The 27,723-nt window shown below is 37.9% G+C and overlaps 3 protein-coding genes across 3 annotated transcripts; 2 read left to right on the top strand and 1 right to left on the bottom strand.

Moving 5' to 3' along the window:
• The first annotated feature begins 3,364 nt into the window (after positions 1-3,364).
• samtor (S-adenosylmethionine sensor upstream of mTORC1) lies at positions 3,365-10,877 on the top strand. Its single transcript, XM_079858719.1, has 5 exons — positions 3,365-3,607; positions 5,953-6,094; positions 7,177-7,305; positions 7,402-7,522; positions 7,961-10,877. Exons 1-5 carry the CDS (start codon positions 3,451-3,453, stop codon positions 8,588-8,590), a joined length of 1,179 nt encoding a protein of 392 aa, XP_079714845.1. The 5' UTR covers positions 3,365-3,450; the 3' UTR covers positions 8,591-10,877.
• Positions 10,878-11,415: 538 nt separating this feature from the next.
• tmem168b (transmembrane protein 168b) lies at positions 11,416-17,673 on the top strand. Its single transcript, XM_079858829.1, has 4 exons — positions 11,416-13,165; positions 14,179-14,321; positions 14,436-14,710; positions 15,898-17,673. Exons 1-4 carry the CDS (start codon positions 12,029-12,031, stop codon positions 16,443-16,445), a joined length of 2,103 nt encoding a protein of 700 aa, XP_079714955.1. The 5' UTR covers positions 11,416-12,028; the 3' UTR covers positions 16,446-17,673.
• A 583-nt stretch (positions 17,674-18,256) lies between these two features.
• On the bottom strand, positions 18,257-27,605 carry znf277 (zinc finger protein 277). The gene is made up of 12 exons (XM_079860034.1): positions 27,553-27,605; positions 26,457-26,667; positions 26,283-26,371; positions 25,394-25,476; positions 22,550-22,641; positions 21,381-21,491; positions 20,188-20,320; positions 20,038-20,105; positions 19,857-19,953; positions 19,731-19,773; positions 19,462-19,633; positions 18,257-18,592 (listed from the first exon to the last, which is right to left on the bottom strand). Exons 1-12 carry the CDS (start codon positions 27,584-27,586, stop codon positions 18,406-18,408), a joined length of 1,320 nt encoding a protein of 439 aa, XP_079716160.1. The 5' UTR covers positions 27,587-27,605; the 3' UTR covers positions 18,257-18,405.
• Between the last annotated feature and the right edge of the window lie 118 nt (positions 27,606-27,723).

Raw genomic sequence — 27,723 nt, forward strand, 5'->3', positions numbered from 1 at the left:
TCATTTCATTATTGTGTACTCAAAATAGATAACATGTATGGATTAATCTGTTTTTGCGTTGTTTATACATTTATTTTGTCCAATCAACAGAGCATTTTTATTGCAATTCAATATTTTGCACCTGTTATTATTTCAAGTTGTCTTTATCTTGTCCATTTAATGGTGAACGTCATTCACTGAAATGGCTTTCAATGAACAAACAGATGAACTATGATCTCATCTCCAGGTTATATGCAATTCACAGAAATAAATCTGACCACAGATCTCCCCAAATAGACTCTTTAGCAGTACATATTTTGAACAATGTTTCATTTGTTTTTGAGCATACAGTAAAAGTCACAGGGGCCTAAAACATCATCAAACCCTTACCCAACCGAACAATCATTGCACATTTTTAAAGATATCATCTTTTGTGTTCCACAGAGGAAAGACTGCATACATGAGGTTGAGTAAATGATGTTATTTTCATTTCTAACTATCCCTAATATCATCTTTAGAACACTATAATTTTTTAAAAGTATGATTAGATGAGTGACTGTATATTTATAAGCTGATAGCATAGGAAACATTTTAGTCCCAAATTCATTGAATGGGGAGGAGTCTGCACAGCTGAGCAGGGAGACTATTATGGGATTATCACTCCCTCTAAATGGGATGGAAGCACATGATGACATTTTCAAGAGGAGACACAATGGCACTGTAGCTTCATTTTGCAAACAGGTTCATGCATCATGGTATATGACAAGATTATAACATATAAGATACTCTGCTGATTTATGCTGAACATGTCCTTGTACAAATAACCTGTGAGACACGACTTGAAAAATCAAACTAGTTCTGATTTCCATTAGGTTTGGTGAGGTTTATTATACTCACAGTAAGCCAGAGCTCTATGAGGTGAAACGTGACACAACTCATGTTCTCTCCACACAGGATTCAGTGTCAGAGAGCGTGAATGTGACCTTCCGATGTGAAATTAGAAAGAATTAGAAAGGCTACATTGGCTACATTACTTGGATTATTATTAGCAGTATATTTGTAGAAAAAGTCTACTATAGAGCGACGCAAAGCTGTATATGTACATGCACAGCTTTTTTCCTTTATTTCAACTACGTAAAAAAACGGAAACGTTTTTCCTCTGCAATTTTTCTTGTACAGACGACAACATTGTCAAAACGATTCCGTTCACACGGATCCTAAAAATGCTGCATTATGCATGCCAGACCAGTAGGTGGCGATGTCACTTTGTAAAGAAATACTACACGCCTATAGACTGAACACGTACGCATGCTCGTCATCATTTTCACAAATTTGTGTTTTTGTAGTTTACACGGAGACGATAATTATATCGTTTTCAAAAACTTGCAGTTTGCTTGCAGCCAACTTGATGCCCCCCAAAACGCTGTTGTCATGTAAATAAACGGCCAAAACACAGAGAAAGTTTTGTTTTGTAGTTGAAAACGGTGTCGTGTAAACGGCCCCTAATTCATTTCTAGCACGAAACTACAAGTTGTTTATGTTCGCGCCCAGCCAATCACAGTGCAAAGTTTTTGAAGAGTTTACATTAGGTTATATATTTTTCAATTAATGAAAGCAATTGTATGAATGTTAATTTCCTTGACCTGAAGTAGGCTGTTCTTTTGAATTCAATTTTAAAATATAATATTATTTCTCAACAAACATACACATGGAGGGAGGTGGAGCAGATCAGGGGAAGGGATGGAGGGCCAGGCCAGTGTGATGGAACTGGAGACTGAGGAGGAACAGAGAGCCAGGGCTGAGCCGACGGGAATAAAGACCATCTCAGCAAAGCTGGAGACCACCACGGCAAGGCAGACGGAGCAGAAGACCAGCACAGCGGAGCTGGAGACCACCATGGTGGAGCAGACGGTGCAGAAGAACACCACGGTGGAGCAGGCGGAGCAGAAGACCACAACGGTGGAGCAGAAGAACACCACGGTGGAGCAGAAGAACACCACGGTGGAGCAGAAGAACACCACGGTGGAGCAGGCGGAGCAGAAGAACACAACGGTGGAGCAGAAGACCAACACGGCGGAGCAGAAGAACACCACGGTGGAGCAGGCGGAGCAGAAGAACACAACGGTGGAGCAGAAGACCAACACGGCGGAGCAGAAGAACACCACGGCTGAGCAGGCGGAGCAGAAGAACACCACGGTGGAGCAGGCGGAGCAGAAGACCAACATGGTGGAGCTGAAGAACACCACAGCAGAACAGAAGAACACCACGGCTGAGCAGGCGGAGCTGAAGAGCACCACGGCTGAGCAGGCGGAGCTGAAGAACACCACGGCTGAGCAGGCGGAGCTGAAGAGCACCACGACTGAGCAGGCGGAGCTGAAGAGCACCACGGCTGAGCAGGCGGAGCTGAAGAGCACCACGGCTGAGCAGGCGGAGCTGAAGAGCACCACGGCTGAGCAGGCGGAGCTGAAGAGCACCACGGCTGAGCAGGCGGAGCTGAAGAGCACCACGGCTGAGCAGGCGGAGCTGAAGAGCACCACGGCTGAGCAGGCGGAGCTGAAGAGCACCACGGCTGAGCAGGCGGAGCTGAAGAGCACCACGACTGAGCAGGGGGAAAGGTAGATTCTGAAGAATCTGGAATGGAGGCCATGACAGCTGAGTCACTTAGGACTCTGGTGTGGTGGCTGCTGCGGGAGTGCCACGTTCCTCCTCCGCGACTCCCACAGTAAATTCAAAGCCGCTCAGTTGCAATGCTAAGCTGATGTAGAATTCGTTGTGCAGGTCGTGCAGTGGCATAAGCGAGCTGAGCGGCTCAGATACTTAAATACAAGACAGGAAAGCACAAGACATTACCTGATTGAATGATTTTATTTAGGTTATTATATATATATATATATATATATATATATATATATATATATATATATATATATATGAAGAGTTCAGATGCAAAAGCCTCTAAGTGCCATCTGAAATTTTCTTCTAGAATGATCATTTTTATCAAGCTCGTATATTTAAGTTCAGTAATTTCACTTAATTGACAATTAATAGGTAATTTTCATTGCCATTTAAGTGAAATTACTGAACTTAAATATACGAGCTTCATAAAAATGATCATTCTAGAAGAAAATTTCAGATGGCACTTAGAGGCTTTTGCATCTGAACTCTTCATATATATATATTTATTTATTTATTTATTTATTTATTTATTTATTTATTTATTTATTTATTTATTTATTTTTTATAATATTTATAAAAATCTTTTAAAATAAAAAATATAATAATATAATTGTTATTGATAATCACATTCATCTTTCAACTTTCATCAACCTTTCGGAGCACAGAGGCGTTTCATTTTAGCGTTCACAGATTGGCCGTGAACTTCCGCTTCCGTCACGTTCGCGTTGTTGCGGCGTGTGCGTGTGCGCTGACGGACTGACGGAGCCGGTGCGCCGGTAGACTCAGTGCTGTACTATGGACCTGCGGAGCAGCGCTGAGACAGACCTGGATCTCTCCGAATACCACCCCGGCTCTGTCCCGACGGGGCTGCAGTCCAGGAAGCAGGAGCAGGAGAAGCTGTCGGGGTTGGTGAAGAGCGTGCACAGAAAACTCCGCAGGAAATACATTGAAGGTATTGGCTGAGAATTAGATGCGTAGCTGTGTAGCCTAGCCTAGATCAGTTTCTGTAGTCTGGCCTGAGCAGAGACGCGGATATTTAAACGCCTGGATTACAAAAACGTTTATTAGAGCAAAAACGTTATTTTTATTTTAAACTTGTGTTGCATCCCTGTTGACATGAACTGATTTTATACATGGCTTATTTTTGGCTGTGTCTGAAAACCTAGTGAGCTACATACATAGACAGCATTTTGAAAACATTCGAATAGAACGTTCTTGAACGCCCGTAAATAATACTGTTTAGGTAGGCAGGACGTTAGGTATTGAAACAGGTTCTGTCTGTCTGTCTGTCTGTCTGTCTGTAGCACGACGTTAGACTAGTCAGCAAAATTGTGCAGGGTCGTTCATCTGTTCCTGTTTTGCACTTCATTGATATGATGACTGTGTTTGAAAGCATAAACAACTTTTAATCCTCCTTCGGGGAGAAAAGGGAAAGAGAAAAGTTTGCCTCTCTAAAAGCTTTAATCTCTTCCCTGTCAATTATTTATCAATGTACTATTTTTATTATGATTTAATGCACTTATGATAGATAATGGACACTTGACCTATTTTTAGCGTGTCTGTCTGCTGGGGAAGGTATAAACAGGCTTAATAAGTTTAAATAGCATGGGGTTTTAAGAAAAACGTTTAACACTTGATTAAAGGATGAAAACATTACATGTACAATAACTAAACAAAAAAAATTGCAGTTAACTGTATGGGCCAGGTAGCAACAGATGAATTGCAGTTAGGGAGAGTTAGATCTGTTGTACCTGTTGTTAATTTCGGTTTCAGTGTGACAATGCCACTGTTGTCATGAGTACTTGTGGTGTAAATCTGGATTTTTTAAAGTAGTTTTTTTAGTTGCATAATCTAGCTTTTCCCCTCGGTTGGCATGTATAAATTTGCGACCCTTCTTTGCTATTTAATGTTTATCGCAAGAAAATGTCAGTATTACTCATATTTTGACATCAAAGTTTCTGTAACAGGTTTGTAAACATTGCAAAAAATTTTTAATAAAATTAAAAATATATAGTTTGGCCTCCCAAGAGGGTTTCTGAAGATTAAAGGGATGGTTCACCCAAAAAATAAAATTGTTGTTCAAAACCTGAATGACTTTCTTTTTTTCTGTGGAACAAACGATATTCTGAATGTTTGTTACTATTGACTTCCATTTGAATGGCCACAAAAAATGCTGAGACATTTCTCAAAATATCTTCTTTTATGTTCCACGGAAGAAAGAAAGTCAGACAGGTTTGGAACATCATGAGGGTGAGCAAATGAGGACAGAATTTACATTTTTGGGTGAACTATCCCTTTAAGCACCTCCTATCACTGACGATAAAAAAATTCCATAAAATAAATGCTATCTTTCAGGCTATATTTGTACCCAATTCGTGGAAAGTGCCTCCTATGTTTTCTAGCCAAGGCTTACTCCCTAAAAACTAATGCACGTTTCTGTGAAAATATTACCTTGAGAAATGTATTAGTCTTTGTATTGATAGACCAGAAGTAATCGATTGTGAGGATGTTGTTACATTTCATGTAGAAAATCCTGTCTTATGCTTCAATGAGCATCATTCAAAAAGATTATCATAACCATCATCAGGTTATGACGTAGTAAAGAGTAGGAGGAGATTATGAAATGTTATATTTTTGCCTGCAATCAGTTCCACAGGAAGCAGAACCTGAAGTAGCGTACCACCACCTTTATACTATCTGACTTTAAATGTGTTGTTGAGTTTTTTTTATCGAATCTTCCTCGGTTTCCCCCGAGAGGGATGAGCAGCGCTATAAATCCCACACACAGTAGTCTATTCACTAGACCCCGTGATGGGTTAATAAGGAAGGCGTGATCTGGTCTTCTTGGCATTGTACAGCAGTATTCATATGTAACGACGCTGCTGTCTCTTCCCTTGTTGTCTTATTCTCTGTAAATCTGATAAGGCCTGTATTTTCCACTCTGTCATGGGACAGCTCACTTTTTGTCAGTTCTTTCCCTCCAAAGCAGTCTTTTAGGGTAGTGGTTGCCTTCTGGTGTCATCGACATTATCAGCAAGTTTTCGAACTGTGTGTGAATCAGCACAAACACTTTGATGATACGGTACTTTTGAGCTTGGTGATGGAGCTTAACTGAGTTGTTGAAGAAACCGGACAGTGTTTTGCGAGCCGCTGGAGGCTAGGGTTTAGAGAGACCACTGACATCAGCTGACTTCAGAAAGTAGGCTTTGTAAGAAAGTTTACACTAATTACGTTGTGCAGAACTATCAACCCTGTGGCATGACCGTACACTCCTCTGTTTTGTCTCTTTGAATGCAGTGGGAGACTTCGAGAAAATATGGCGCGAGCATTGTGAAGACGAGCAGACTCTCAGCGAGTATGCCATGGCCATGAAGAACCTGGCCGACAACCACTGGGCGAATAAATGCGAGGGCGAGGGACGCATCGAGTGGTGCCGCAGGTACGGCTGTTGATGGTTATTGTTTAGAAACCGATTTGGTACTTTTTAGGGCTTTTCACATTTGAAATGGTTAACCCTGGGTCATTCTTAACCCTGGTTTAACGGAATCCTGGGTTATCTTGCTACATGTTTCACATTGCTCAGAATTTACCCGGGGTTAACAATGAATACTGGGTTTTCATAAGGTGACGTTTCACACTTAACATTCCTAAACCCTGAGTTAACATCCTTATTTGCATATTTGCGGTGTCAGTGTCTTTGATTGGATGAATGCAGAATGCGACTTGTTTTACGCATCCTCATATTATATAGCCTATTGCCGACTTTTTTCAAACGTTTTTCCAGAACTTTTTGTAATAAGGTGAGAATGAAACTGTCTCCACTACAATTGACGTGTTTTCCGTCACTATTTGACATTTTACTATCGAAAATTGAAACGACTGTTTTTACAACAAGCTGCGTTTTTTTGACATTTTGGTTGTCGGTTGCTAAGCATCTAGTTGTAACATTCTAAAGGGTCGTTCACGTCGCGTCCTTTGCGTTTTAAGTTAGTTATTTTAAAAGTGGCGACACGCTCGATTTACCAGGCACGTCTACGCCTCAGCGAACTTTTAAGAATGCCGCAAGTGCACCGCAAGTCATGTGACAAGAACCAACCAATCAGCTTCACCCTTTCCGTAACATCATTGAAAGCTCAGGCAAGATGGAAGAACACCCAAACACGTTTTTTCTCTCTTCTGCAAGGGATTTTCTGTCCTGGAAGTCTATCCATTTATTTGCTGAAACTTCCTTGTCATCATGGTTCATAGTTGTTGAGACATCCCGAGCACTTTGGAGAGAAGTAGAAAGCGGCGCGTCCGGTGTTTTCCAAGCATTTTTAGACGTGACGTGAACAGCCCCTAACACTACATCACTTCACACTGTACACGTTTGACACAGCAATGCAGGGTTAACACAAGCAAAATCGGCGCTAACCCTGGGTAAAAAGCGACACTAAATTACAAAGCGAGGTTTAGAATGACGATAACCCGGGGTTAAATGCAGTATGAAAAGCCCTATTGTTGTTAAATCTCTCTTGCCAGTGTTTGTCAGGAGTACTTCCAGGATGGAGGGATGAGGCGAGTGCTGGAGAAGGATGAGAAGAGCACTAAGCATGCCACAGCTGACAGTAACACATCTGCAAACTCTCTACCAGAATCGTCCTCTCCAAGGTGCTCTAGAATGACAACTTTATCACTGCAAATCCACAAAGATTTTCCACATGGCAACAAGCTCATTGACTAAATCAGCTTTTTATTTATGCTTAGTAACCGCTCAATGTTCCAGCTTGGGAGGATACGACTGTTGGATGTGGGCAGCTGTTTCAATCCCTTCCTGAAGTTTGATGAGTTTCTGACTGTCGGTATCGACATTGTGCCAGCAGTAGAGGTTTGTGTTCCTTGAAGCTATACGAGACTATAGACCTCTTTTTAAAAAATTTTAAGTCTGTCTAACAGATTTCTTCTCATCAAATTAAATATGGCATCTACCCTAACTTAAAGTTTAGTGATTAAATGATTGGTTAAATTACGTTTTCTTTACGGTTGTTTTCTTCCACCGTATCTATACTGGATGCAGCCAGATAGAGCGACCGTTGCAAATCCATTTGTTCTTCATATGTAGTACATCAGAAATTTTATTTTTTAAATCCAACATGTATATGAAGAGTAGGTTTCTAACAACTTACTGTTTACTAGATTTGTAAAAGATTTTTCATCTTGGACACTCTTATTTGCCATTGATCCTTATACTAATTTTACCTGTCCTGCATAGTAAAGTGAAATGTTCTGATTCTTCTTTCCCCATTTGTCCTTTTTATGGCTACAGAGTGTCTACAAATGCGACTTTCTTAACCTGCAGCTGCAGCAGCCTCTGCAACTGGCCAGCGACGCCTTGGATGCCTTCCTGCGGCATCTGCGCGGCCCCATCGACGCTTTACCTGCCCAGCTGTTTCACGTGGTAGTCTTCTCCCTGCTTCTCTCCTACTTCCCTTCACCCTATCAGCGCTGGCTCTGCTGCAAGAAAGCGCATGAACTTCTGACCTTGAACGGCCTCCTCCTCATCATCACCCCTGACTCCTCCCACCAGGGCCGGCATGCCCTTATGATGCGCAGCTGGCGAGTTGCGGTGGAGTCTCTGGGCTTCAAGCGCTACAAATACGTCAAGTTCTCCCACATGCACCTGATTGCTTTCCGCAAGGTGTCGTCCACCACCAGCAGCGACCTGGTCAGCCGCAACTACCCGGAGATGCTTTACATCCCGCAGGACTTTAACACGATCGATGAGGAGGGATTCACCGATTGCTACGAGCCTCCGCGCTCTGACTTCGAGGACGACATGTTGGCGTGTAGCTTCGCGGAATTGCCGGACACGCCATACGATTCGGACTCGGGCGAGAGCCAGAGCAGCTCGGCGCCCTTCCACGAGCTGGAAGACCCCATTTTGCTCCAGAGCTGAACTTGTTTACTGCCCCTCTTGATATTTAGTACCTTACCATCATGCTGCCAAAATTGCTCTGCTGTTTGTGTACTCGACCCCTTTCTAAGCAGCAAAAATTTTGCACAGAGTGAATGAGGACGTTTAAGTGGGCGTTGATTTTTAAGAGCGTGCAAGACATCCCTTTGAACACAAATATACACACTAAACAATCTTAACTTAGAAATAAAAGTGATTTGGTTTTGTAACAGTAGCAGAAGATTTAGCTCACCCACTTTGGCTGTTTTCTCACTCAGAATGACTGTCAACTAGACAAACCTTTACGAGCTAGCATACAGTAAGTTACAACTTAGGCGTAGTTATCCCCGGTGTCATACCTTTTGGCCGGAGTTACTATACTGTGTTATTCTTTTTCAGTTGTATTTCTTGAAGGGATAGTTCTGGCAAAATAGAAAATACTCATTCTCATTTTGTTCCAAACCCATGACTTTCTGTCTACTGTAAAATAGATTTTTAGAAAAATGCCATAATGTTATTATGTCCACACAATGAATGTCAATGGGGTCCAAAACAATGTTGTTTTGGACCCCATTGACTTTTATTGTAAAGACAAAAACAGTTCTTTAACATTAAAGTAACGGAAGTCATATAGGTTTGGAAAAACATGATGGTGAGTAAATGACAAAAAAAAAAATTGTGAACTAACCCTTTAATGGTTTGATTCTCAGCAAGTTTCCACTGGACATTTTAGATGGAGATTTCAGCCATCTGTTCAACCAACTTTTTGGAATAGCCTTTATCAATGATATTTGTAGCATTTTAAGTGTCTGCAGAACTTGTGCGTGTTTGGTTGTGACGTTGTAACTGTGAATGTGGATTTCTCGCTTCAACAAGGTACAAATCTAGCGAAGTAGTCGTAGATTTTCAGAACAAACAATCTTACAGGTGACCAGATTGGATGCATGTGTTGTGGTAACATGTTTCTAATCTTGCGATCAAACCGCTATTATAACCAGTACTATCCAATTACTTGTCAGTAGTATGTAGTGTGGAACAGATTAGAGTTTTGTGCATTTTGCCATAATGTGACTTTGAGTAGGATGATTGTTTACTCTTAACTGTTTACTCTCGAAACCTTCAGTTGCTTTAAATCTACTTTCTGTATTGTAATCTGGTGTATATCTAATTGAGTTCTTCAGTATTTTATTTTAGCTTCCCACTTTCAATTATGAAATACAACTTTTAAGGTACAAAAGTTTGGAAAGGACTTTGCCAAATGTTTCACAAACAGTTTATTTGAAGTACTATCAAAAGATTGTTGCGTATCACTGGATGTTTTTAGCTCCTGTGTTTGTAATTGCAGAATTTGCAGCTTTTTTATTCACTCCAGGTTCTTAAAAACACTATATTAAATGTCCAAGCACATATTTGCACGTTTTCGATTACACCCTCCACAGGGTTGGCAAAATATCGAGATTGGCATCAGCACTTCATTAGAATAGCAATACGTTCATAATCATAAACGGTCAGAAATGCCCCATATCACTATAACCTGGTAGTTATATTGAGTAACTAATATTAGGCACTGTTTTCTATTGTATTAATGTGGTTAGCGATTGGTTAACCTGATGATATGAGAATATGCTGATGAGTCTTCACTTCTGAAAGAGTGTGTGATGAGATGTACATTGGGGTTCTGTTGAAGTATCTATGTGAGGTTTTGGTTTTGGGCACTTTAAATGTGTTGTAGGGGTGCCAAGTATAAGTGGAAAGATTTGAAACGTTGAATGAATTCAGTATGTGATCTTTCAGGGTATCAGAAAAAAAAAAAATCCTCCTCAAGGTGCCTTCAAACCCAAATTGTATTTTTGCATTTGTGATTATATAGAATGGATGCAAGAACAAGCTACTGATTGTCATTTGAAAGTAAGCTAATTTTCTGTCCCACAATAAACAGTTACAGTACATACTTTACGCGAATTAACCAGCTCTTGGCTAAATTACTAAAAATACTGCCCTATTAGCAATAGCATTTAAAGGTATTCTTCAGTCTGTACTTGATTTATAAGTCTGAGAAAAATATTTTAAAACTATTGAAAAAAAAAAAAAATCTTTGTACTATAATGTTTAGTTGGTGGTGTGTTCAAACATTCACATATCAAACATATTTGTCTTCCCCAGGCTTTAATCCACTGTTTGCATGATTGAATTTCTTTATCAGTGTTAAGATGGTTGACTCCCACAGGAATGGGCTGTTTGTGAGAACTATTGTCATTCATCTTTTTTAAATAAAGGTTTTTGTTGCCTTCTCTCTCGTGTCTCTCATTTGCCTATAGCAGGTTGCTTTAAATACTTTACAGCTATTCATGTAGGATCATATGCATTTAATTTCTGACAGAATACATTTTAAATATAGATCTATTGTAGTGCGATTTCATTCCAGTTCTCAAAAATCCATTTGTATCAAATTAGTTACATTACAGCTCAAACGTTTGATGTCAGTAAGATTTTACAAAAAAAGAATAAAAAAAATCATACTTTTACTCTGCAAGGTTGCATTAAATTGATCAAAAGTGGCAGAAAAGACAAGTACAAGAGATTGTTAATTTCAAATAAATGGTGTTCTTTCTATTTTTTTATCAGAGAATCCTGAAAAGTATCATATTTTTCAAAAAATGATAAAGCAAAACTGATATCAACATTAATTAATAATAAAAAATGTTTCTTGAGCAGCAAATCAGCATACCAGAATTATGTTCGAAGAATCACGTGATACTTGATTCACCCTCGTTTCACAGCGAGGATGATGGACACTTTTGTCCTTTCAGGGATTCCGTAGCGGCTTAAGACCAATGTGCAAATATGGCGGACACTGGGTGAAGTTTTGACGATGGTTCGAGGATATTTTGCGACAAATTACCAGTTTCAGTTGTTTTTCTGCTAACAACAATAACCAATGATTTGAATATCTGCTGTCGTATTTCTTTAGCTTTGATTTAATCGCTGCTACTCTCCTCATGTAGAGAAACAACACATTCAGGCAACTTTCTGATGCCGGTAAATAGACTGGAATCTGCTCGCCTAAATCAGACTGACAGCACATTAAAACTCTTCAGCTCTTATATTTATTTTATTTTATAGCCTTAAACCAGTTTAACATTTTCACATCTATTTCACGTCTTAATTTTAGTCATCATAACATGACCTTGAGTTGAATAGCTCGGTTAATTCAGCAGTAACAGGTGGATATTGACAATCCACTGTTTTATTGTAAATGCTGTTCTGATGTTTGCGCTAAAATGTCTCGATTTAGTACCTCAAATCCACACCACAACATGTTCTTACATCCTTTCTGATGAATGGTAATGCCACTAATAATATTTTGCCATTGTGACGTATAACTTACGTCACTCGCGACGCTAATTTTTCTGTTGTTGTGCGAGTTTTAACTCTGCAGCGATGTGCAAGCTGCTCAAGTATTGCTTGAGCCACTTCCTTTACGCTGCGATGACCCAGCTGGATGAAGCCAACAAAGGGGTCAGCACATGGTCATCCATCCGTTACCTCGGTTATCTGTCCAGTCTGAGCTCCCTAGTGGCCATTTGCCTGGGGATTTATGTACAATGGGAGAAAACCGCAGACACTATCATCTTGGTCATTTTTATTTTGGGCCTCTTTGTTCTTGGGATTGCCTGCATTCTCCACTATTATTTCGGCATGGAGAGCGTCAGCCTCTTTCTGTTGCATCTGTGGTTTGGTTTCCTTCTGGGTTTACTGTGCTTCATCAGTGTCCCGTCCAAAGAGCTCGATATCAAGGAACAGGTGGCCAACTGTATGTTAATAGCGAGCATGGTTATACGAATCCTTTGGGCTTTGGTTGAAAGAATGTGCGGTTATACTCGACATCAACCCGCTTTCCTCACCTCAAGGGAAGCTCTGGAGCTCACAGGCTTCGCTGTGGCCAGCACGACCCTAGTCGGCAACAAATCTATAAGCCTTGTAGTCCTGACACTCGCTTTGGCCGCTGTAATCGTGGACTTGCGCATGAAGTCCTTCTTGGCCTTCCTAAACCTGATCTGCTTCTCTGGGATCGCTGCATTCTTCTTCGAGGAGACTTTAGGAATGTTCACCAACCCCTTCGCCTTGTCTTGCTTCTTCAGCCGCCTCGTCTGCGACCCGTTCCTTGACGTCTACTTCAGTGGGCTTTCGGTCACCGAACGCTGGTCACCACTCCTGACAAGGAGAGGCCTGTGGAGACGCTTAACTCTTCTTCCTCTGGTTGTCGTGGAGGTGATGTTTCTGGTCATTGCCGCCCTGAAGATGAGAGATCTGGATCGGTGGTACCTGCTCATCCCGGGTCTCTCAGCATTCACTATTTTCTGGATCATCTGCCACCTGGTGTTCCTCGTCACGCTGTGGGGTTTTCACAGTAAGCTGAGTGACTGTCAGAGGATGTGCATGATGCACACATCAGAGGCTGGAGAACTGGACAGGGTTATGGCGTCTAAGGGGATGCGACACTTCTGCCTCATCTCTAAACGCCTGGTGCTCTTCAGCCTGATGTCCACCATCATACTGGGGGCTCTGGGCTGGCAGGTAATATTTGCTGTGAAAATCTTTTTGAATTCATGTTGGTTTCATATGTGTGTTTTTAACGTCTCTTGAAAATTATATTAAAAACATTTCATATAATGCCTCTAAAAAAGTAATAACATATTTTCCTTACACCTTGAATGCATGTGAGTGAAGCTAGTTACTTTCAATAAAGTTTTAAAAATATTTTACGGTACATATAATTTTTATTTATTATTATTTAAATATCATCATTTATAAATTATTATCATACATTCTTTTTGAAAGTGACAAGTCACACCACATGACATTGGTCTATAAGAGTCTACAAGAGAATCAATTATTAATAAGTGGTAATGCAATTTTGTTAAATATATATTATATTTCTAAGAAATAGAAGATTTAGCAAAACTACTTTTTAATTTTGGAATCAAAGTCATTTGTAACTAAAAAAATACATTTTATTTCAGAAACTAAAAACAAGCTTATCTTGTAAGAGTCTATTAGAAATAATGCAGAAAAAAACAGTAATATTGTGAAAAATTGTTACAATTTAAAATTACTGTTTTCTAATTTAAAATATTTAATAATGTAATTTATTCCTGTGATGCAAAGCTGAATTTTCAGCATCATTACTCCAGTCTTCAGTGTCACGTGATCCTTCAGAAATCATTCAAAATATAGATTTTCTGCTCAAGAAACATTTACCGTTATTATTATTGACAATGTTGAAAATATTTCTGCTGAAAATAGAAATCTTATGACTTTTAACCAATTTAATGCATCATTGCTGAATAAAAGTATTAAAATATACAAATTCTTTTGATTTGTATTTTGAATAAATTAATAGATCTAGAAAAAAAGGGCATTGTGTCATTAACCCATTTCAGTAGACATTCAGGCATATATTCAGTGGCTCTTAGTGCATCATACTGCAAAACATTTTGTAAGTTTGCTTTGTCAAAATATCTGCCTTAAAATAAGAACGTTGATTTTCTTTGGAAGTCTTAAATGTACTTTTGTCCCCCCTCCTACAGCCGTCCAACAGTCTGTTTATCGCCTTGTTTCTGCTGGTCCTGCCTCTTGAATCACTAGCCCACGGCCTCTTCCATGAGCTGGGAAACAGTCTTGGTGGAACCTGTGTCGGTTATGCTGTGGTGATTCCTACCAACTATTGCAGGTACTGGCCAAATGCACACTGACATCTCAGTAACTCGAATTCTTCTGCTACTTGATTACTCAGTAACTCGCACAGAGGGTCAGTGTTTTACCTCGTCCTCTCTCTCTCTCTCAGCCCAGATGGTCAGCCCACACTCCTGCCCCCGGCGCATGTGCAGGAGCTCAACTTGCGATCCACGGGGATGCTGAACAACGTGCAACGCTTCTTCTCTCATCACATGATCGAGACCTACGGTTGTGATTACTCCACGAGCGGCTTGAGTCTGGAGGCCCTGCAAGCCAAGCTCCGCATATTCATGGAGGCGCACACGACTGATGGCCCACGACACGACACCTACGTGCTCTATTACAGTGGCCACACCCACCGCAGTGGAGAGTGGGCTCTAGCAGGTGGGACAATCACTTTTTACCTGTAGGAACAGACATCTGGGTGAATCTCACAAGTTCTTACTCAAGAACATTCACCTATAGTCCAATTTTTTTTTTTTTTGAAAATTAAATCTAATATTGACCATTTAACATTTAAGAAATAAATGTATTTTCCTTCAATTCTCATTACTATAATACTTTTTAAAAATTATTAATATTAGTGTATTTGAAAATTAATTATATTTTATTTTTATATCTTTAATTTATGCTAATTTTAGAAAAAAAAATCACTAACCTATCCTTATGTTTTTTAAAGGTACGGTATTATAGTAATGAAAATAACTTAGGAATAACTTGAGGAAACAACTTTCTTATATGTATATATTAGAATCAGAATTAATGAAAGGTATCACAGCAAATATAACCAAGATGTATAAACATTTAGCAATTTAAACAAAAATATATATATTTTTTTAAATTACAGGAAAGAATAAATTATTTTCTGTTACAGCAATAACAATTGAAGAAAATTAGCTTAATTGTGTATGGATGATATATATATATACACACTTACTATATATACACACATTTACTATATATATATATATATATATATATATATATATATATACATTTACTATATATATACACATTTACTATATATATATATATACACATTTATAAATGTATATATATATATATAGTAAATGTGTATATATATATAGTAAATGTGTATATATATATATATATATACATACATACATATACATATATATACATACATATATATATATATATATATACATACATATATATATATATATATATATATGTATGTATATATATATATATATATGTATGTATATATATATATATGTATGTATATATATGTATATGTATGTATGTATATATATATATATATATATATATATATATATATATATATATATATATATATATATATGTATATATGTATATGTATGTATATATATATATTTATATATGTATACACACACAGATCATGTTATTTTATTTGGATTTTGTTGAGAAATATGATGTGGATGTTGATTTGACATTAACTCAATTATTAGTAAAATTTGCATACTATTTACATAACATATACATTCAAAAAGATAATATGCATATGGAGTACAGCCAAACTCTGATGACATCGCAAAGACATTTATCCCCCCTTTTTATTTAATCAGGTGGCGACGTTTTGCGTCTAGATGAGATTGTGCAGCTTTGGAGGGAGAAGAACGCCGGATCCTGTTCCCGCCTAATCATTATTCTCGACACCGACAACTCACTCCCCTGGGTGAAGGAGGTGCAGAAAATCGAGGGACTTTATGTTGCGGTTCAAGGGGCAGTGCTCTCTAGCCCCACAGACCTGGAGATCCAGGACACGCCTCAGCTCGGGGACTTCACCTGCCAGTGGGTCGACTTTAACTGCAACCCTGACAGCATTGTTCGGTGGTCCAATCGTGGGCGGTCCGTCCGAGCTGCCTATGGCATCTCCAGACTCTGGAGTGACTACAAGCTTCACCTGCCCTCTGATAGCGACGTCACCAGGCACTGGAGACTCTACTTCCCTCGCTTGACTTACCCTGTGGTTCAGCTCGCCCACTGGTGCGGCGGGTTGAACCTGTTTTGGGTTTGCGGCTACTGTGTTCGGCTGCTCCGAAGGATCAAACTCACATGGTTCCCGCCTGCGGTGCTTGATACGGGCCAGGGTTTCAAGCTGGTTAAATCATAAAACAGGACTGAGAGTGTGATGATACTGTAAGCAGACATGGTCAGGTGACGCTCGCCTACGGCAGCTTTAAGTTGTATGGACCAGAGCAGCAATTTATAAAATCTCAGGTGTGAAAAGACTCCACGTGTGTGTTTGTGAGGGTAAGAATAGCAAAAAATTGGCCAACGTAATTTACAAATGTCATTTTTGTTTCTGAACAAATTCATCAGTCTGCAAGGATGAAACTAATCATGTCTGGGTCATAGATCATCTCATTATCAAAAGGTAGACAGACATAAGATATTACATTTTGCATAAAGAAATACTTTTGAATGAATTGTCATTGTCAAAATTAATTATTATAATTTGAAAAATTATCTTATTTAGTTATAAATCCCGTCATTACTATAATGTGAAAAATGTAACTATGTTTAATTTCTTTATGCAAAATTATAATTTCCTTTTGATAATGGGGTTAAGTTTGACCTAGAGATGCTTTTTATGAGATCCACATATTCTTATATGCAATACGTTACTGATTGGCTTAACAGCATTGCACCCACTAACCATTTCAGCTGTTACAGCTTTAAGCTTACTGAATTTGTTTAACTCCCACTGCCATTTTATCACTTCTCATAACTTGTTTTCAAGACTATTATCTTTAAAACGTCCAAATTCTGAATGTATCAGCACTGAAGAGTTGAATGCAGCGTTTGTAAAGCGTCAGAACGAGAACCTATCGAAGAGTGCCTCTTCTTAACTGCACTAGACAAAGCACAGCCTTATATTTGGCGTCTATACAATGGACGTAGTGTGCGTTTAACACTATAACCCACACATTCAGATCTGTCTATTGGAGAAGTGTATTTGTATTTTTGTATTTATACAAAAGATTTTCTACTGCCCTTTATAAATTGAAACATTTATATTTTGTACACTTTGGTTGGTCTCATTTAACTAATATTGTGTGTTGCTAGCATTTATAGCAGTTCTATTACGACAAGACAGGTAACGTTCTGAAGTGCCTTGTGTAAGATTAGTCCTCACCAAAAAGAGTGAAATATGCAATATTTATTGATTTAAGACCTATGAAAAGGTAAAGCGTTGTGTTTTTTTTTAAAGAAACCTGCGAATGACTTCAGCAAAGAATGAACGAGATGCTGGGATGATTTCAATGATTGTTTGCGTGTATGAAATCAGACATGAGAATGAGTTTGATATGAATAAAAGAGATGTTCTTTTACTGCAACCATGTATGGAACTGTTTTCATTCTTCCGACAGATATATATATATATATATTTTAAAAAAAACTATAAAATGCAGATTCACTACAGGTGCTGTCAAATATTACCAGTGTTTGGCGAATATGCAATCGTGAATTTAACGCGAGGGCGAAAGATTTCCTCGCGCAGATTTCGCAACGGGTTCAAGTCGTTTACGCTGATTCATATTAATATACATTATACAGTGTGTTTGAAAGTATATTAAACTATACTCTGATATTTTGTATACTGATATTGTAAATTAATGCTCTATAATTTGATTTAATGTTTTTGAATATCTGCTGACTATTCTTAATAACAATTTAGCATCATTAGTGTTAATGGACCTGTATGGAGATTACAGTTTGCTTAATGTGGGAAGGTGTTGTGTGTTGATTATTCTGGCAATATCTTTAAAACACATGTTAATATTTATAGTACCACCAATACTAGTATGCACTATCCAGCCATGAGCCAAAATTCCCAAACAAAAAGGCAATGCTAAATGTTTTCAACCAAGATATTTTCAAATTCTTTTGATCATATAATATATATTAGGGTTCCCCAATGATGGCATATGTAAATAAATAGTTTATTTGACATTTTCAGATGTGAGCACTGAACCCATATGAATAGAACTGAATAATCACACCATTAAACATATTCATTTTTACATTGAAAACAATCGGAACATCATTTGAACACGATTCTCTCCTCTTCAGCTGGAGCCGCCCCTGTCTTTGAGAAGTTTACCAAGCACACTATTCTGTTTTAAGACCTTCAGGTTTGAAATGTCTTCAGCAATCACAGGAACTTCAGAGGTGTGATTTGGACCCTCAGATTCGCTCTCGCTGTCCGACAGAGCTGTAAGAAGTGCGTCATTCTCGTACGTAGGAAAGTAGTATCTGGAAAAACAGCACATATTTTAAAGAGACCATATTATGCCCTTTTACAAAGTCTTGCTTTGGTTTTTGGGGTCTACTAGAATAGTTTTTTTATGCTTGAATGTAAAAAACACATTCTTTTTCATATATTTTACATTGTTGCAGCACCTCTGTTCTCAGTCTGTCAGTAACGTTCGGTTAAGTTCCTGTCTCTATGAAGCCCCTCCTTCTGAAAAGCTCAATGAGCTCTGATTGGTCGGCTGGATCAGTGTGTTGTGATTGGTCAACCGCTTAAAGCATGTTTGGTAAATGTAGCGCCCCTTACCATAACCGGAAGTTTCAACACACTACTAACACAACTCAACCAGACCTCGCCTATTTTGCGTATTATTTAAATGAGTAATATTGTCACATGTTCATTCCCAGAAGAAAACTCAAGACTACAATGGAGGCGTTTCAGGAAGTTCAAAAACAGTGCGCACTGATTTAGAGAATAACTTCCTTTGGAGTGACTTTATGCTTTGTAACCTTGAGGATCTTTTTCATGCTCAAATAGCAACATTACACACTAAAGAAAGCTGAAAATATTAAAAAAGCATAATAGAGGACTTATTATAATTTTTTTTTTTTTTTTACTTTTAAAGTATAAGAGTAAGTGCTCATTCTGATGTTCTAAGCCAATTTAAAATATAAAACAATTTAGTTTTTAAATTACAGATATAATTATTTATTTATTTATTTATTAATTCCACAGTCTTTATTGACTAATATAATAAAAATATAATCTAAAATAAATTATATAAATATTTTTAGTATTTTATATTACTTAATAATACAAACGAATAATATAAAATACCAAAGAAAGGGTCATGTGAAGAAGTGATACTTACTGCGGTTGGTCCCAGTGCGAGACCTCAGGCTGCATCACATGACCTTTGTTAACAAGGTGTTGCACTAGTTCCTCTTTGCTCTCAAACTTCTCCTGACAGCAGTAGCAGCGGCACTGGTGAAGCTCACGGCGGATGTAATTCACTAGTTTGACTTGCTGATAAAACTTTAGGTCTGGACAAACGACACAAATGACATTAAAGACCTTCTGTGTGCTCATGAGTTCTTCTCAAAAACAGGCCTACATCTCCGTTCATGCGATTATACTCACTTAAGTCTGTTTTTAATTTGTGCAGGTCAAATTCATGAGTCTCCTGGAAAAAAATGTAAAAATGAATAAAATATACATGTGTAATATTTTTTAGAAGCACTCAAATATATAAATGGTATCATTTACCTCCATGTGTGTGTACATTTTCTCCATCGTCTCCGCTTGCTGCTCACAAAACAGACACACGGCACACACGGGATGGGCCTGCCAGTCCGACCAATCGCTGCGGAGATTGCAGAATATCAGGAGTGAGAATAAAACTGAAAATGTGACCTCTGAAGATCAAGTAAAAAGATGAAGGTCTTACTCATCTTCATCTTCAAACATCTCCCTGTCATCTTCAGACTGCACCTCCTCCCATGTCTTCCCCAACTCCTGCAATAGTGTAAACAGGGACGAAATAGATTTCACACTGAGGATTTATTTGTTCAGGTGAGAAACCAATACGCGGACATACCAGGTAATTGATGATGTAGAAGCGGTCGTAGTCGTTATTTCTGGCGTTAATTCGGCGATGCTGCTTTTTCCTCATGTGATCTTTCAAGGTGGTTTTGTCTCTGAATGTCTTCTCACAGTACAGACACTGCATGCTATGTAAAATAATGTTAATATGAATGCACAGTTTCACAATCTTTTTATCTTTACTTTTTATATTTTACAATATAAGGGTCAGTGCTTATTTTGATTTCCAAAGCCAACTTAAAATATACAATTATTTAGTTTGTGAACTAAAATGATACAATATTTAAGTAAATGGTTTTAGTTATCGAAAACATTATGATTGAAAAAGCCTAAATGTTATATGGGACAACGGACCAAACTAACTTGCTTGAAATCTACTAAGATATTCAGTTAAAGGGTTAGTTCACCCAAAAATGAAAATTCTGTCAGTAATTACTCACCCTCATGTTGTTCCAACCCCGTAAGACCTTCGTTCATCTTCGGAACACAAATTAAGATATTTTTGATTAAATCTGAGAGTTGTCTCACTCCTCCATAGGCTTCTAAGGGACTGAAACTTGCTGGCCCAGAAAATGTATTAAAGACATCGTTAATATAGTCCAAGTGACTCCAGTGGCTCAATATTAAGTTTATAAAGTGACGAGAATACTTTTTGTGCGCAAAAACAAACAAAAATAATGACTTTATTCCACTTTTCATTTCCTTCTCTCTGGGCCTCGGGTCTTTTCACGTAGTGTTTAAGCGTAGCGCGTCTGTGTTGCACGTCACGCGCTTCCGAAGATGAACGAAGGTCTTACGGGGTTGGAACAACATGAGGGTGAGTAATTACTGACAGAATTTTCATTTTTGGGTGAACTATCCCTTTAATGGATTCAATAATTCATAGGAAAACTACAAAAACTTTAAATATACAATAATATATAGAAATATATATTTAAAAAGATACATATACATACACTATGTAAAATAACTTGCATTATGCCTTTAAAATGTTTAATTTTTGCATCTTCTCACTATTTATATGTCATTGACCCAAAAACTAACCCAACTTGGTGACTTGGGATTAATGCAATGACAGCAAGCACCAAAAGAGGGCGTTCACTTCATACCTTCTCCATTTTAAATTTATTAATTTGTGATAATAATAGTTTGATATATATACATTAGATAAAATCTTAAAACACTGACTTCTCCAGTTTTAACTCCAGAGTGTGGAGGAACTCTGTGCAGTAGACGATGTTGTCAGGCAGGCCGATGCTGAACGAGTGTTCTTTAGCCATGTGGTTCAGCAGTGAAGACCTGCAGTGACAGAACAGGGTTCAAATACAGCACTTTAATTTAATATGCAGTGCTGTTTGATACTGCAAGTTGCAAAAAACTCATCCTAAGATGAGCGTCAGAGTGGAGGAACGAAGAACGAAGTTGCATTCATGAATTTTGCTTAGCTCACTCTGACTCCGCAAGGTAATCTGTCTAGGCCGTTTAGTTAAATTAGCTGATTAATATTCATGTGCAAAGTCTTCATCTTGGTATGATTAGATTTAGATTTTCCTATGCAAATTGAGTTGCATGGCCTTGCAGATGTTTCATGCCAAATGTATTATAGCATATAAATTGTATATATACGTATATGAAGAATTTAAATATATATTCAACTTTTTTTATTTTAAATTGCATATGTATATACAATGTGTGTGTATATATATATATATATATATATATATATATAAAATTTAAGAATATTTTATTTCAATAAATAATTGCTATTTATAAATAATAATTATTAAATAAATCAGAGATTGAATCTGTTGTAAGGTCATGTCCAAGAGGACAAAACTCAAATGTCAATAATTTCACTTCAATTATGATTACAAATTAAATGTATAGATCCTAGAATAAGGAATGAATCAGAAATGAGTTTTAAATGCAACTGACAGTGGTGGGTTACATCATTTAATATCAGCAGGATGTGTATGTGTGTGTGTGTGTGTGTGTGTGTGTGTGTGTGTGTGTGTGTGTGTGTGTGTGTGTGTGACCCAGAGACCTTATTCACAGCAGCGCCATCTTTGATTTTTAATGGAAATGACCAAAATGAAAGCGAGGCTGTGAGGGACAGACATTCCCAGACACAATGCTTTAAAATTGTTCTGCTAATGAAACACTGCAAAAATATCTTTCTAAAAAACTTCAGTAGACAAAAAACTCGAGCTTTGGAAAATGATAAGTGATTTAGGAGCTTTATACAGGTTTTTACAGCGGATGCCACTAAAAACACAGCAAGTCTATCCCTCACAGCCTCGCTTTCATACCTGTCATGGCGCTGCTCTGAATAAGGTCTATTCAGAAGCAATAGTCACCTGTTTCCCGTAAACTCCTCACTGCAGAACATACATGTGCGATGAAATGTTGTATCGTCCCTCTCTTTTTGCTGCTGCTCCAGAACTTTCTCCTATTAAAACATAACAAACTTCATCACAGACTTATCTAGCATTAGAAGCATTAGAATTTGGTTACATAATAGTGAGCCTATAAAGAAAATTCATAATTGGTATGAATCTCAGTGTGGTGGGTTTTTATCATTCTGCGTTTCTGAAAACCCGCTGGTCGATTGCCATAATCATCGATAATTATCGCAGACGCAATCTGCAAGCGATTGGTGTTTGATAAACAGTGCTAATCTTCTCGGCTCGAGAATTATCGACGTGCAGCGTGTCACCGAATGATTGAGAAAGGTCACAGCTGCACTGTTAAACAGCTGGTCGCCACACTGCAGAGCGACTGCAGAGGTTGCCTAGCAACCACAATCGCAGATTTTTTGCCAGAGATGAAATGTGTGTATGATGAGTATGTTGACTCATAATATCTCTGCAAAAACAATCTGTATGGGGGGGAGAGGGGATTTTCACTGAACACTGTCAGGTACTTTCAGGTACAGTACATAACCAGTGGATTTCTGTTGCATTACTTTTGTTATACAGTAATATTGTGGTTTTGAATAGTTGCAACAAGAAATCAGAATGGATGCTTTATACATTTCCAAGTGATATATCAGTTCACATTATTCATAAGCTTTTAAAACAAAAATAAGTTTGTTTCATTAATGTTTTAACAAAATGCAATAACATTTTCAATCTATTAAAGGGATAGTTCACTTTGAAATAAAATTTTGGTATGTTTTAGCTTACCTAAAGGGCATCCAAGATGTAGGTGTCTTTTTTTCCGCAGTAGTTTCAATTTTGATATTTTTAGGTCAAACCGTTCTTGTCTGTCAGTCATATAATGCAGGTCTGTGGTCACTGTCTCAAAGAGCATGCACAGAGTCCAAATTAAAACCGCCACGTCCGAGTGATCTGAAGGCGCGGGCGCTTCCTATTGTGTGACGTGTGCGCAGACTGGTGCATAGATATATACAATAGATGCCGCCTTGGCTACGGCAGTTCATTGGAACGAGGCGACATCTAGTGTATATATATCTATGCACCAGTCTGCGCACACTTCACACAATAGGAGGCGCGTGCGCCTTCAGATCACTCGGACGTGGCTGTCTACAAAAGGTAAAAACGATATAAATACTGTTCGTTTTCTCACACAAACCGCTCGTTTCGTGTCTTAGGCCATCAATGTGTACTTACGATGGGGAATTGTTTAATTTGGACGATGGGGAATTGTTTTAATTTGGACTCTGTGCATGCTCTTTGAGACAGTGACCATAGACCTGCATTATATGACTGACAGACAAGAACGGTTTGACCTAAAAATATCAAAATTGAAACTACTGCGGAAAAAAAGACACCTACATCTTGGATGCCCTTCAGGTAAGCTAAAACATACCAAAATTTAATTTCAAAGTGAACTATCCCTTTAAATTACATTTCCTGTCTTATGTAATAGGATTTGTGGGTAGAAAAAATGATTAAAGTCCCCCTGTAGTCAATAATTTTATTCGTTAAAACTCATCTTTGATCACCAAAATAACATATTTAAAAGTTTTTTCCTTGAAAAGGAAATGCCTTAAAATAGCTTGAATGTAACTCTACACCCTTGCCTCATTTAGTATACGCGGTTCTATGAATATGCAAATTAGCCCCGCCTCCACTCACTCACGCCAGCTCAGAGATTCATTGATGTTGATGATGGTCACACGTTGACGTGATTGGTTACAAGGTAGTTTGTGACGTCAGAAACACCAGCGATTTCAAAACCGCGTTTTTGAGACTGTCTTTGGTTCACTGCAGTTTTAAGGAGAAATATCTTTTTACAGTCTATGGAAAATATTCAGCAATGGTGTTCACTTATGAATTTGCACATGGTTTATCTTAAAGCACATTTAAAACACCACATAGACATATAAACAACATTAAAAGCTTGATTTTTTTTATATCAACACAGACGCGCTGCGCAAAAACACTACGTGAACCAATTCGAGGCCCAGATAGAAGGAAATGAATAGTGGAATAAAGTCGTTATTTTTGTTTATTTTTGCGCACAAAAAGTATTCCCGTCGCTTGATATACTTAAGATTAAGCCACTGTAGTCACTTGGACTATATTAACGATCTCTTTAATAACTTTTCTGGGCCAGCAAGTTTCGGTCACCTAGAAGCCTATGGAGCATTGATCCAGCACTCAGATTTCATCAAAAATATCTTAATTTGTGTTCTGAAGATGAACGAAGGTCTTACGCGGTTGGAACAACATGAGGGTGAGTAATTACTGACAGAATTTTCATTTTTGGGTGAACTAACCCTTTAAAGGCTTAGTTCACCCAAAAATTTTAATTATTTCATAATTTACTCACCCTCAAGTCATCCTTATATGACTTTCTTCTTTAAGATGAACACATTCAGATTTATATTAATAAATATCCTACGCCCGTTATATACTATTATTATATACTACTATCAGCATTTTTCAATAACATGTTTACCATAAAATTATTTAAATAAAATAAATAAATAAAATAACCTTTTTAATGTAAAATTGAAATGAAAAAACACATAGACTAATCATATGATAGTGTCACCCATATTTCTCATACATGTTCTCATACAAACATACATGTTTCTGCATATTAGTCCGACTGGAATCTGTGCTGCTGTAGGATCAGTTTTGAATATCCATAAGCTAATGTCACACAGGGTAAGAGCTGATCCCAGAGCAGCACTCCTGACCGCAGGTCCTTGTCTTTTTACAGACACTCACCAGTCGTCTCTGTTGCAGCTGCTCTCTAAGGATTCTGTCCTCTGGCAGCGCATCACATAACAGGAAGTAGAGCTCTTGTTGTTCTAAAATGACACAAAGCAGCTTTTTGGTTATTAGAGTCCAGTGTAAAAAGGACACAAGACTTAAAGGTATAGCGGAGGATTTTTTACTTCCGGGTGGATCACCTATACTATTGGTCCTCCTAATTGTCAATCATTCTGGTGAATCAATCAAATTTTTCAAAAAGTGGAGAGGGCGGGTCTTATCTAAAATTCGGAAAGATCCTCCACTATACCTTTAAGGCATCACATTTAAATCATACAATTTAAAGGGGTATTTCTCAGACCAGTGTTATTTTAGAATTATTTATGTACTGTTATAGTATTTATTAATATTTTAAATTGACTTTTATTTTTAGATTTTCTTATTTTTAGATTTTTTTCAAGTGATTTTGTTATGCACTTAGTTTAGTTTTTTCTTTTTAGTCCAAATTCATTTTTATTTCACTTTTAGTTTTAGTAATTTCAGTACTTAAAGGGATGGTTCGGAGTAATTTTTTTCCCCTTGGTCGAACATTATTAAAGTTAGAGCTTATTTAGAGATATCAGCCGAATGGCTTAGTGCAGGCGCTAATGGATCCAAGGATGTATCTCGTAAATTACCCCACTAATAATGCCCGGAATGGTACCAAACTTCTACAGTAGTACAAAAAAGCTTCTGGGGGGGTGTTTGGCTCGAGGTCATGGTGCAAAGGACCCTAGGTTGATTTTACTCCGAACCATCCCTTTAAGTTAACTTAAGTTTAAGATTTATTGTAAATTCTATAGCAACTAACTAATATGCAAATTAAAATGCAAATACAAAATTGTTTAGCTCAAATGTTTCTTACCTTCAGGACCTTCAGAATTGGTCTTGATAACACTGCAGAAGTCTGTGATGGGTTGTTCTGTAAACCGTTTCTTCCAGTACAACATATACCTGCAACAAATTTTGTGCTATTTGTATTGTACCAGTCTAATATCTCTTTAGCGAAATGTAGGTTACAAATCACGTAAAGTCTCACCGTGGAAAGTCTGCGATGAGTTTGACATCAGCAATAACCAGTTTGTGATCCAACACCATGTGCTTAAGAAGTTGGTCTTTTTCAGGAGAGGGAAAAGAGTCGGAACAGAGCACGCAGGTCACCGGATGGCCATCGCTGGAGGCGGCGAGACAAGCGCTACCACACAGCTGCTCAGGGAAACAAAGCGGCTCTAGTATGCAATCCTGCTCACCTAGAAATGAGAGAAAACACTTAACGCATCTTAATACATTCATTAAATATGATGCACAAATATTTTTGTCGTGTGTTAATAAAATAGTTTGCATATTAAATTAAAGTGCTGTATTTGAAGTATCACAGACGTGTTTTGTAAACGACTGAAGCCTATGAATTAATTCGAGAAACCCCGGTCTCGTACATCAGGACCTCGCATGTTGTCATCACACAAACAAGCAGCTGATTCACACAAAATGAAGGTCTGAGTGACTCATGTAAACAACAGCAGGTTATTCTCTAAAAACCTGATACATTTGTGCTCATAAGTGCACTTAATGAGTTGTTTTGCCTATTCGAAGTGAACTTTTGCAGTGACAGATTAAAGGGTCACTGTCTGTCATCTATTAGAAAGATAGTTCATCCATAACAACTCAACCACCCACTCCCTGCTGGGGGGAAAACAGTTTAATCTAGTCTAAGATGGTCTACTGGTTTGAGCTGGACTGCCTAACCAGTCAGACTGGCCTGTTGCTGATTGTAAAGCGTTTTTGGCTGCTTTCCATCTAGAAGACCAGATTTTCAGGGCTGGGAGACATATATAAAATAGCTTTGACGAGTAAACCACTAATCCAGATGAGTATTACAAAATGACAAGTTATTATCCGGTGTCCTTTTAAAAAAACTAAACAAAAAACAACCTCATCATTCACATGTGCCATGAAAAACAGACGACAAACTTAGATTACGGTAATAATCATTTATATGCAGACTTGTTATAACTAACATTTGCAATAGGTAGCATGTTTAGGAAAATCACAATAGAGCTTTTTAAAAATGTAAACATTAAAATAAACGCAAACAAAGCAATATAATGCCAATATGTTTAATTTGGTTAACCAACCTGTCAAATTAGTGTTGTGCATCTGAGCTGCCATTTTTTTTTTTTTAGTCACGTGACCTGGTAGATGGCTCATTGACCAATCAGAGTTAAAACACGGCTTTATGGGCATTGTAGTTTTCTATCCAAGCTTTCTCATTCATTTCCTACATCTCCCATGAGGCAATGGTGTTT

The sequence above is a fragment of the Squalius cephalus genome (assembly GCF_949319135.1).
Source record: "Squalius cephalus genome assembly, chromosome: 23".
Classification (NCBI taxonomy): domain Eukaryota; kingdom Metazoa; phylum Chordata; class Actinopteri; order Cypriniformes; family Leuciscidae; genus Squalius; species Squalius cephalus.

Coding starts and splice junctions, on each gene's coding strand:
- samtor (XM_079858719.1), top strand. CDS start 3,451: ATGGACCTGCGGAGCAGCGCTGAGACAGACCTGGATCTCTCCGAATAC. Junction 3,608..5,952: donor CCGCAGGAAATACATTGAAG/GTATTGGCTGAG, acceptor CTTTGAATGCAG/TGGGAGACTTCGAGAAAATA. Junction 7,306..7,401: donor CCAGAATCGTCCTCTCCAAG/GTGCTCTAGAAT, acceptor ATTTATGCTTAG/TAACCGCTCAATGTTCCAGC.
- tmem168b (XM_079858829.1), top strand. CDS start 12,029: ATGTGCAAGCTGCTCAAGTATTGCTTGAGCCACTTCCTTTACGCTGCG. Junction 13,166..14,178: donor TGGGGGCTCTGGGCTGGCAG/GTAATATTTGCT, acceptor CCCCTCCTACAG/CCGTCCAACAGTCTGTTTAT. Junction 14,711..15,897: donor TGGAGAGTGGGCTCTAGCAG/GTGGGACAATCA, acceptor TTATTTAATCAG/GTGGCGACGTTTTGCGTCTA.
- znf277 (XM_079860034.1), bottom strand. CDS start 27,586: ATGGCAGCTCAGATGCACAACACTAATTTGACAG. Junction 21,492..22,549: donor GAGGAGTTTACGGGAAACAG/GTGACTATTGCT, acceptor CTGTCACTGCAG/GTCTTCACTGCTGAACCACA. Junction 19,954..20,037: donor ATGTTTGAAGATGAAGATGA/GTAAGACCTTCA, acceptor CAATCTCCGCAG/CGATTGGTCGGACTGGCAGG.